The sequence below is a fragment of the Convolutriloba macropyga genome, chromosome 13 (assembly GCF_964194025.1).
Source record: "Convolutriloba macropyga chromosome 13, txConMacr16.3, whole genome shotgun sequence".
Lineage (NCBI taxonomy): Eukaryota > Metazoa > Xenacoelomorpha > Acoela > Convolutidae > Convolutriloba > Convolutriloba macropyga.
Genome location: NC_134480.1, coordinates 31,922,167 through 31,934,242, shown reverse-complemented (window position 1 = coordinate 31,934,242; position 12,076 = coordinate 31,922,167). Strand labels below are relative to the sequence as shown.

The 12,076-nt window shown below is 34.9% G+C and overlaps 2 protein-coding genes across 2 annotated transcripts in view; both read left to right on the top strand.

Annotated features, from left to right (window-relative positions):
• The window catches only part of LOC142351909 (26S proteasome non-ATPase regulatory subunit 5-like), a 225,450-nt gene that overhangs the window by 72,701 nt on the left and 140,673 nt on the right, over positions 1 to 12,076 (top strand). The window lies entirely within an intron of this gene.
• The window catches only part of LOC142351906 (uncharacterized), a 178,286-nt gene that overhangs the window by 153,170 nt on the left and 13,040 nt on the right, over positions 1 to 12,076 (top strand). Inside the window, 1 exon segment of the mRNA XM_075404164.1 lies at positions 6,013 to 6,280. Within this exon segment, the coding sequence (XP_075260279.1) occupies positions 6,013 to 6,280 (268 nt within the window).

Genomic DNA, 12,076 nt, shown 5'->3' with positions numbered 1-12,076 from the left:
TGCAAGAAACAGTACAATTTTGTTTATTTCGAAGCAGTTCGTCATTTCTGAGCACTGATTCCAGCCAGCACTCATGCAAAGTTGATGATTTCTACCAGATTTTCTCAAAATTTTGTGTCTTTGTAATGGTTAAATTAATATTTTACTCGTCACTCCGTCAGTGAAAGCGCGATTTCGATATTATGGTGGCAAGTACCTTTTACATAATTTTGATCAAAAATTTTAAATTAGAAAAATGCTTGCTTTATATAAACATTGATGAATCAATTCTATCGGTTTTTCAGGGATGCCACGGGCTAATTTTTTTTATCTGATTTCAAAAACACAATCTAATAATTTCCACACTTCGAACTTATTAAAACTCGCTTTTAAAAAGCAACAGAATCATCATGATTAACTCCTTAATTGAATTTTTTTTGGCAGTTCAAGTTCCTCTTGCCAAGTTGAAAGCTTAAACAAAATGAATTCTATTTCAGTCTCATTTTTCTTCCCAATTAATGTCGTATCATCGCAAATAGCACAGAGTGTTGGCACATTGTATATTTCATTATGTTGACTTGACTGGCAACAGGGGGCATTAAAATAAAGGCTGTGACACTTCAAAAAAAGTGTTCTGTTGGTCATCAGATTTTTGGGTAAATTTCTTTAATGAGCCGGTAGAAAATCAAAAACAAATTGTCTCACAATACTGGATTGTCGATTTTTAGGAAAACAATTTGAGGCCCGTTTTCATTGCAAGAGATTTTTTGTCAAATTTTTACTAGTTATAATATGGTTCAGAAATACCAATCAAGTTTTTGTATAATGTTGAATTATGGAATTAGAACAATTGCAGATTCTCACAAAATTTCCGATTCTTTCAAATGCTTTTTCATGTAGAAGTTATTGCAGTTTTGTCATCAGATTTTAATTTTTCGAAGGACTCACAATTTCAGTTTGATCTAACTTTTTCGCCATAATGTTTTTTCACTACCTTGGCGTCTTGCCCTTCTTTTCCTTCATATTTAAAAAAATTTTAATTAAAATTGTATAGCTGTAAAAACTGATGGCTGTCTGTAGGCTTGTGAATATGTAATATTCGTTCTTTACCTTTTTTTAAACTTCGAAGTCGCAAGAGGTTTTTTAATGTTTAGTAGTTTGGTCGTATAGATTAAAAGAACCGTTTTTCAGACAGTTTCCAACTAGTTTTTTTTTAAAATCATTTTAATTTTTTTTACCTACAGCTTCAATTTACTGTTCAAATTTACCTATTCTAGGCAGATGATTTTGTTATTTTGTCATATCAGGGGCAGACTTATTAGTTACTTATATTTTCTACCATGGAACCAATTAATTGGGCTCCGCAAGTACAAGAATTTGAGCTATGTTAAATACATACAAAAACCTGTTTCTGTGCAATTGTACTTAATTTATTGCTTATCACATCATTAGAGGAGAAACAGTAAAATGTCTGGTAGCCTACTTCAAGACCCGTTGGAGGTCAAATCTGAAAACCGGTTGCAAACATTTTTACAGGACACATCTAACGGCTTTTTGAACTCTATTTTTTCAATGCACGACAACATATTGGTTATATTACTGGCTTCTGATTCTATAATCTATTGCCATACTGGTTGGGTATTCTGATCTTGACAAGTGCAAATTGTTATAAAAACCTCGTTGCAGACAAAACACTAGACAATAATTTAGCAACTCCAACTGTTAACAGGCAATTTCAAACAAAAGTTGTCCCACGCTTTGCGAAGTAACTCCTAATTTCTGATAACACATAAAAATTATTCCGGCAAAATGACATTAGTAATGAGGCAGCTATCTATTCGTAGCCGAACACCAATTAAAGCAGAATGTCTGATAAACCACACTGCAAATAATTCAATTAATCAGATTCTGCCAGGCAAAGAGCCAGCAAAAAAAGGTGGGAGCAGTTCTGTCAAAATGTGCCTGGAAATTAAAACCATACAGACTAGCAATTTGGAGATCGTCAAAAGTAAAGAATGGTATATTTGGTAGAGAAACTAACAGTCATGGAGTTGAAAATTTTAATCGTGAGTTAATTGACATTTGAGATGGACTAAGAGGCAAATTCCAAAACACCGCTTTCAAAAGTTTTGAATTATACTTTAGATCAAGCAGATATTCGATTGGATGGTGTCCATCCACTTTGAATTGGTGTCCAAAAAATGCTGTTCACAATCAATCCGAAACTATATTTCATGTTTGGGTATTAGCCTGCCCGGTGCAATGTGTCTGTGAGAGTAACGTTTTGAGTAACGGAATTAGCATTTGTCATATAAAATATAATGCGTTTGGGTGTCTTTCGGTTTTTGGATTTTGATTTCAAAGTTGACATTTTTGCGCTTTTCAACTTTTTTTTTGGAGAACAATAAACGTTGAATTATTTTGCGAAAAAGTCGCTCAAATTCCATTTATAGCAACTTGATTTCTATTAAAAAAGCTCATTATTCGAAATGTTTTGGTCTTTTAATTTTTATGCCAATTAATAATTATATGTTATCATACTTTATTATGTGGCCATGTCAAACTCAACCCAGGGCCCTATCTTGAGAAAATCAAAACATTCGAAGGTTACGAAGAACAATTTTGCTAACTTATGGTTGTAACCTGAAGTATGCCATCTGAATATACCGAGTATCAATAACAAAAACGAGGGAATCTCATAATTTTCACAGCTACGAGACAGCAAAACGTTCATAATAGTTATTAAAGGTGGATAAACGACAAACAGGATATACCGTTTCATTTTTTTATCATTAAGCATTATTTCATTCATCAAAGTCGGTCATAATCAACGCAACTGTCAAGCGATGGTTGAATAGGAATATGTATACCAAATACTTTCAAGTATAATATCAGGAGCGTTCTAAACTCAATTGATAAAAACTTTTGAATCTATGTGGCTTGATTTACTTGAACCGTTTAAAAAAGTTCCATTAAATGTTTGATATTTTTCTAATAAAAACCTGGGAGACTCTTTCTGGATGATTGGACATAAGAAATCTCAAGAGCACATTTATTGACAGGCATCAATATTTTGTTCGGAAATTACGATATAAATTATTTTCAGCAAAATTAAAAACAGCTTTTAGCAAAGTTGGCTTCCTATAATGGTTTAGACATTCTCAACAAAAATCAGTCAACTGAGACAAATGGAAACAATGAAACTTTAACTTATTATTGCTTAACCACAAACTGATTATTGCTTAACCACAGAAATGATCATTTTCCTCAGGTGATTCATTTTTGGATTTTGATAACAAAATCAGTATCGCCCAATACCTCTACAGATATAGAAAAAGTTTTTCAAAAGCTGTACTGAATATAAGAACTGCCTCAACAGATTGGAGAGCAATCTATCAAAAAATTGATGCAAATTCCTCATTTCAAATGTTTTCAAATTTGTTTTAAAATGTGAACAATTTAGCTCCTATAAATAATGGAGAGCCAACGAGCAGTTTAATAAAAATAAAGTGGATATCTAATAAATTTTTAAAATCCATGAACGAAAAACATTGACTTTGTAATATTTGAAGGGAGAAGGTAGAAGTATTGAGTATACAGAGCAAACGTTTGGGAGTCTTCTTGATTTAAAACTGCAATGGAAATTTATAAACGCAAAACTCAAACAGGAGGTGAAAAGTAACGTCATTTCCCAAATTTGGAACATCAATATCATTTTAAAAGATAAAAACAGCTGGCTAACAAATTAAACAATTGCTTCTCCAGGTTAGGTGTTTACGACGGGGTAAAAGAAATGACTGTTTTACCAAATTTTGTGTTTGAGAAACAATTTTCTCCATTCAGACTTATAACAAGAAAAGAATTTATAATCTAATTGACACACTACCACAGAACAAAGAAACGGGCCCTGGGTTCCTCCCAGAATGGTCGCTCAAATGTATTAAATTGTCTATTGGAACACAATTATACCTTGCAATTAACGAGTGTATTTCGCACAGTATTTTTCCAGATATCCTTAAAAAAGCATATGTAACTCCAAATGACAAAAATGTGATCCACTTGAATTATTGAACTACAGGTCAAAATCAGTCACACAAATTCTAGTTAAAAGATTTGAAAAGCTTCTATTTCAGCAACAGTTAGAACATATTGAAGAGCATAAGATAATAAATAAAAATCAATTCGGATTTCTTAAAAATAAATCGTCGAATGACACGGTCATTTCATTAAGGGAATCTAAAAAAACATCTTGTTGAAGGGAATGAATAGGTTATTGGTATTTTCTTAAACTTAGCAAACGCGTTCAACTAAGTTTCTCACGAAACCTTTTTTTGAAAAAAATTGCAAGGTGTGGGTTTGGAACGGGGTCTAAAACTATGCTAAATAGCTACCTAATGGAAAAGAATGCGTCAAAAGCGGAATCTTTCATCCAGACTAGCCGACATTTAACCAAAGAGTTCCTCAAGGAACAGTACTTGGCACCTAATTTATGTACTGTGTTTTCACGATTTCCCGCAAAAAAATGAACACTTAAGAGGTTTTACAATTCGCAGATAATACCTATATAATATTTTATTCAAAAAAAATATGTGTCTTCATACAAAAACCTGCTGTTTTTTTCAATAAACTGATAAATATATGAAACAGAATATGTTAATATTTAACAGAAATAAAACTGAATTACTTGTTTTTTTCTTTTTCAAAAAGACAGCCGCCTTCCGAGGAGCTTCGGAAGTATCACAAAACCAAATGGCAGTTCTCGTTTTCTCCGCTTAATGATTGACAATAAATTGAATTTTGACTCAGAAATAAACAAAATGTTGATGACATCGTCGACTGCTATCTGATCAATATATTTAGTGCGACACCTAATGCCGTTAAAAGCAAGAATTGTATTTTTTTGAATCACTAGTCCTGTCACATTTCAAATTCAGTGCAATTTTTCTCCAATTCCTGCCAGCATCCTTTGTTCTGAGAATAAACAGACAAATAAATTGGGGCATAAATTTTTACCATATGCGTAAAAAGTTTGACAGTGCAAGAGATCTTCTAATATTAGATAAAATTTCACCTGCAGAGCTTTTCAATAAAAAATTCTCTTCTTAAGTTTTTTGATTTAATTAAGCGTTACAAGGAAAGCAGTCTAATAACCAAAAAAGTCTTTCAAAACTTTGGAAGAATTTTGAGATGAGAGAAAATTTCGGAACGGTCTAGTTTTTCTAAAAAAATATGTGTCAATCGACATGGAAAGACCGATCACTAGTCGGAAATTTTTCGAGAAAGTGAACTACTTGCCAATAGAAGTCCGGAAAGAAAAAACAAAAAATAAATTTAAGGAGAAAAGAAATAGAGAAATGATCAAATTACATGAACGTCTTCCAATAGATAGACAAATACAACGTTTTAGAAATTATTTTTGCTAGTATTTTAAGAACCAAACTTTTCATATGCTTTTAGAGTATTGTTAAATGTAAATCTTTAACCAAACTTTTGCTATGGTTATAAAATTTTGAATTTACATTTAACAGGTTTTAAAAAGACGAACTCAAACTATCGAACAAATACTGCCACTTTCTTTTACCTTTCTCCACGGCTCTGTTCGGGGCTCAAGATTTCTTCTGTCACAATGATACCAGAATACCTGAATTTCTGATCTTCAACTTTGGAATAATTTTGGCGCATTATCCCTGCGCTGCAACCCCAGAACTGGTTTTTGGTTAATGACTACATTGACGTGCCCATTTTTTGTTACCCACATTTACACATAATGCTTTGAATTAACTCCAAAGTTAAGGCGAAAGTTATGTCGATATAATCACTTTGAAATTGTGAAGGGAACAAAGCGTACTATTATTTGGGTTTAAAAGCAGAAGTTTGTGGAAGTTCATGGTTTGTAACTCCATTTCATATAAATCTTAAGAAAATTGCCTCTAGCTGGTCGCGCAGACGGGGTTGGGGGTTCGGGTCTGGCAAAGAAGATCCAAATTTTTAATTAGGACACAGTGGGTATTGAATGCGATCTGGTTGTTTCAGGGCAGACAGGGTGTACGCCTTCTTTGTCGAGTGGATTCCAGAGGACGGTCTGGTTGCCCCTGCCCGGAACACAAATACCACCTCCACCTCCCCAACAGCAGCCGGAGGAGGGCCCAATCAGGATAAAGAGGGTGGAGATGAGGGTGATCTGCAAGGTATCTCAGAAGAGGACAGACAGGATTTGAACACTTTTGTTTTGTTGGACACGAAACAGACTTTGACACTTGCACGAGGAGTGCAAAAGGTCACTACTGGTGGTGATGACAAGGTCAGTTTTGCTTCTAGTCAGCTCCGGTATGAATACTTAAGAGTATGTAATGGATGATTACACTGTAAGGCAGACCCGATGTGGTCTCCTTTTACAGCCTTAATGATTCTCTAAATAGACATTCTGGTCCTTCAAACATATATCAACTGCTCCCCGATCGGGGCTCTCAAATAAGATTAAATATAATTAGACCACGAAAAACGAACTGAATGTAAGAGTGGCGTCCCGGACTTGTGTCTCAAAGCATTTCAGCGCTGAGCCAGCACATTTCAAGTGTAAAAATTTAATTCAGTTCTGAAACATTGCATCTCGAATTACACACACAAAGAAAAACTCAGACAAGGAATAAGAGGAATTTAGATTCCTAAATAAGCTGAATAATCAATTTAGAACAGAAGAAAAGAATTTTCAAGTGCATACCCGGTCGACAATTTGATGACTTTCCATAAGTTCTTGAAATACAAAATTTTGTAATCCCTGATATGACTTACCGCCAGCACAATTAATCAAATGACTCGATACAGCTCTAGAATTATGTTCTCCTAGGCTCTCTAGTGATGCATTGTTATTTTGCATTAAGTTTTTCATACAAATATATTAGTTTTACTTACTGACACTGTTTCTATAAAAGATATCAGTAACTTGTTTAATTGCTCTCGAACAAAGTTTGAAGCAACTATTGTAAACGTGTTGGTCTTTTTACGACTCGAAGAGGATTATTGAGATTCTACAGGGTTTTTTTTAACAGAAAGCAAGTTTGTTCATGACTTGAATTTTGACTTCTTTCTATTCGAGCTTTTACTTCCGTTTTTGACTGTTGACTTCTGTTTCTGAACATTGAACTTTAACAATAGCTTAGTTTGTGATGTATAGCAATTGGTAACAGTCTGTAATTCAAGGTGAAGAGGTCAATTTGAGAAAATTTGATCCCATTTAACTACCTACCCCGCCCCCATAAAAACTACCCTCCGCGTACCTAACCCCCCTCCCAACCCCAACGTAACTACCCCCCCCCCCCCCCACGTACCTATCTCCCCCCACCCCCCCCCCCCCCCCACGTACCTATCTACCCCCCCCCCCCCCGCAACGTACCCCACACCTACCTACACCCCCAACCACCACCTACCTGCCCCCACCTACCAACCCCTCCCCCCACCAGCACCTACCCACACCCCTGAAATGAAAAAAGAAAAAAACTAACGCTGTTTAAGTTATATTGGTCTACTATTTTTGTTATTTCTAGTGTTTTTTTCGATATTCTGATTTTGTTCAAGTTAGGGTAGAGATTATTTTGCACGACGATTCGAGTCGTTTCCGGTATTCTACCGGCTATGTTTTTTGAGTGACTTTTAAGCCGCGAATTTTTTGTTTTGCGTGATCTATATTTCTCTCTCATTCACCAGTGTCAGTAGCTTAACTCAAGTAGCGGCAGTTCACTTCTAAACGTCAAATGAAAGCTGCGCCAAAATCAGTTTAACTTGTTCAACTTCTAATAAAGTCATTTGAAGCCCCGGATAATATCCATTTGTGCTCCCCAACTTATTATTTGCACCTCCAAACGCACCTGCCATATTTTCACCCAAAGGTTTACTATGCGATGGCACGTGCTCTGTAACTGGGGGTGCAAAACGTACGGGGGCAAAAACGGAAAAGATCCGAAACCCCCCTTTAGCAGTTTAGTTGCTCCCCCCTCAGCTGAAGCATGCTACAATGGATTGGATCTCCCACTAGACGTTTAAAGCAATTCTTCCAACTTTAGTTGCTTATGTTTAATAGCCGCTCTCATAATCTCATCGGCTATTATAGCGCTCCTATTTTTTTTACTTCGTCGAACAAAAATTTGTTTTGCATTAGTTTAGTTCACAGCTTGTTCTCTAGGCTGGTTTCGTTCTTCGCTCACTCTGCTTAAATTGCTCTTAAACAACAGTTAATCTGCGAAGCAATCTGAAGTGAACAGAACAGAAATCATTATCGAAAAACGAAATCGATAAAATGAAAACGGTATAAACCGATAAAGACCAATTCTAGATGCGTGCTACTTGAATTTTGTACTTATAAGTTTTAGTTAACATATCTAATTGTTTTGACATTGATGCTAGCCCCTGTGTCCTCTCGTTATAAAACAGGAGTTTTTATAACAGAGAAATGAAAAGATGTTTTATCAATCAGTTATGGGAACCAGTGGCGGCCATTTCCGGCAATCTGCCGGGTTTAATTTAGTTTTGAAACGCTTTCTTTTTTAGTGCTATGGTACTTAGTATTGGTAAAATTAGTCATTATTTTTCTAATTTACGTTAAAAAACACTATAATTTAGAGTTTAGGCTAATTTAGGCAAATGATTGTATTTTTTTCTAAATTTTTTTGAAAAGTAGCAGTTAAATTTTTGAGTTCTGACCGTGCCTTTTAGTCTACTTGGTTTTTCAATCTCCTAGTCTCACTATTCAAAGATGTCAGTGTTTCGTCTACGTGATATACTTTCAATTGCTGTTAGTTTTGCTTCAATATTTTTCTGCTTGCTTCTAATTTATTTTGACTATATGCTTCGAAATAAGTAGTAGTTTTAAGGTTCGCAGATTGGTTTTTTTGCGTATTTCAAGGAAATGTGTACCACTTTCTTCAAAGGGTTTAGTGCAATTGCAAATTTCTCCGAAAATTTCTATCTGCTGTTTTTTTTCCTTTTTTTTATTTGTTTTCTACAACTGTTGTGTTTACAGTGTAAAGCTTCGTGCAAACCTTTACTTGTTGATTTTGAAGGAATTTTTCTTAATGTCACCAATTCTTTTATGCTGCTTAGTGTCTATTTTAATTTTTTTTATTGCGGGTTTGCATTGGTGTCTCCAAGTTGGCCATTGAAAGTTGTTCTTCTGCAAAGGTTGACAGTAAGAATTTAGTTTGTTTATTTTTTGAACTTTAAATCCGGTTCAACTATGTTTTCTTAATTTGGTTCACCTTTCCATCACTTTTTCCGTTTTCACATAAGTCACGTGTTTCTTGTCTGATTTCTGAATGACCACACTCATTGTCTCAAGTTACTTAGAATTACACCAGACTATGTTTAAAGACTTGACATATGTATTGGTTGCCAAGTTTTTTTAACCCCTTTATTTTAACCTTCCAAACTTTGGTTCTAAGTTTTAAAGAAAAGCATTTACCATTTGATTGCCCTTAAATTAAGGTTTTTTTAAAAATTTTGACAAATGAACTTTGTCTTTTTGCTTTTTATTATTTAATTGCTCTGATGACCAAGGCAAGATTTTGTGTTTTTTTTTTGGTTTTCATTGAGCGTTTCAAGTTGCAGTTGAGGGCGTGTCCTGATAAATTTTCGTAATCCAATAATGAATTGGATTGTAGTCCAGCTCTGTCAAAATTTTTCTAAATTGTAAATATTTTTTGTCGTTGGCTGTTTTCTACTATATGTTTGACCATTTTTCCACTAAACTGCAACAGTTATGCAGGCATTGGTTTTGGAAGTTTTATGCATCAACAAGTCGTACAAGTAAGCAGTGATCTTTTTGTACTTTCTTCAGAGTTTTGAAATTTATTTGTCGTTTTTGTTTAATTGCTCTCAAAAGAAATTTTGTGCCAATTATTTTAGTCCTGTTGGTTTTAAAGAAAAGCATTTACCATTTGGTTGACCTTAAATTAAGGTTTTTTAAAAAATTTTGACAATGAACTTTGTCTTTTTGCTTTTTATTATTTAATTGCTCTGATGACCAAGGCAAGATTTTGTGTTTTTTTTTGTTTTCATTGAGCGCTTCAAGTTGCAGTTGAGGGCGTGTCCTGATAAATTTTCGTAATCCAATAATGAATTGGATTGTAGTCCAGCTCTGTCTTTTTAAATTGCTCTTGAACGAAGTTCATAGCAATTATTGTAAACGTGTGTGTCTTTTTTTCTTATGCAAAATTTTCGCTTGACAATTTTGAATTTTCGAGTGACTTTTACGCCCTTGACCTTTTTCTTTTAGCGTGATCTAAAATTCTCTCTCAATCACAATTTCAAGCAGCTGAATTCAATTGACGGCTATTTAATACTAAAAGTCAAATGAAAAGTGCGCCGAAACTTGTGCCATTTTTTACTTTAAATCTTAATAGTGGTATACTTTAACCTCTAATGTGGTTATTTGAAGCCCACTATTGAACTTCTTAGTCCCTTTTAGGCTCGCCCTCCCCCTCCCCCCTCCCCCCGATTGAAGCAGGCTGCAATTGATTAGAGCTCCCACTAGTCGTTCGAGAGCAATTCTTCCGACGTTTAGTCGGTTATGTTTGTTATATTTGATCACACATTTTTCTGATGACCTTTCCTTAAAAACTTGACAAACAGATAAAACCCAGTGCGCATTATGTTGCACTAGAGTTAATTTCGAAATCATTATTCTATCAGTTTTTTCTGTTCTGAAATTGCTGAGAAGGCATTAATTTAAAAAAAAAAGAATAGCGACGTCACGTTTGAAGTTTCTGAGCCTCGAATTGTGATGTTGTTCTTTCTTTTTTGCATCTTAGTGTTCTTGATAAATTGGTACTTATTTTGCGTTGCTCACAGTCCATAGAGTTCCCTTGCAACCTAGGTTCATTTCATCTTTATTTTTGAGGTATAGATTCGTAATGCCCACTTAGACAAACGAAAGTTTTTTAGTTTTTTTTGGATTGCTGACCACTAAGACATTATCTTACGGCTTTCATTTTAGGTATGTATTATATTGCAGCGGCTCAAATTTGAATTAGAAGATATTTATTCCAAGAACTTTACCATTTTTTTAAATCAAAATTTTCTAAATTGTAAATATTTTTTGTCGTTGGCTGTTTTCTACTATATGTTTGACCATTTTTCCACTAAACTGCAACAGTTATGCAGGAATTGGTTTTGGAAGTTTTATGCATCAACAAGTCGTACAAGTAAGCAGTGATCGTTTTGTACTTTCTTCAGAGTTTTGAAATTTATTTGTCGTTTTTGTTTAATTACTCTCAAAAGAAATTTTGTGCCAATTATTTTAGTCCTGTTGGTCTTTAATGCAATTTATCGCTTGACCGATTTTTTGTCTGATCCATTTGAATTTTTGTCCTCAAAAACGGGATAATCAGGTAGCAGCCAGCGGGCATTAATTTCTTAGAGCCTTTCAGCTCAATAGTCTCCAGGAATGCGATTCACAAAAACTGTTTTGGAGACCTATACTTATGGTGTGAAGAGCGATTCTTTGAGGTTGAACCCCCTCAACAACGCCCCCCCCCCAACATCCTCTCCCCCTAACAACCCCTCCCCCCACATCAGGTCCCCCTCATTTCACCCAAACCCCTCCAATCCCCACCACTGCACATCGTTCAGGCCGTAAGGGCCCCGTGCAGTCAAAGACCCCTCTCACCGTTGCCCCCCTCCCCACTGTTGCACGCAGGATTTTAAATTGCATGCGTCGCGTCATTTTCACATTAATTGAAGCGAGTTTTTAGCTCTTTTGTAGGAATATTTTTCTGTCACACGTGACTTGCCTCGCTTAAAGTTGTTGCATTTGTTTTCTGGTAATCTGCCAACTATGTTTTTTTCAAACATTTATTTTAAATCTTCTCTTTGACTTTCTATCTTTTATAAGAATCTCATGGCGCGCTGTAGAAAATATCACTACACATGAGTTTTGTCGTTTGTCGGTAAAATCAATGATAAACTTACTGAAAATGTTCCAGCCTGAAAAAAATTTGCTGTAGCGTAAATCTAGGAGAGATCTCATTTTGAGTTAAAACCAGCAAAACCTTATCGTGTCGATGCGTAACGTAAAAAACGGTCATTGTTGCAAAATTCTAAAATT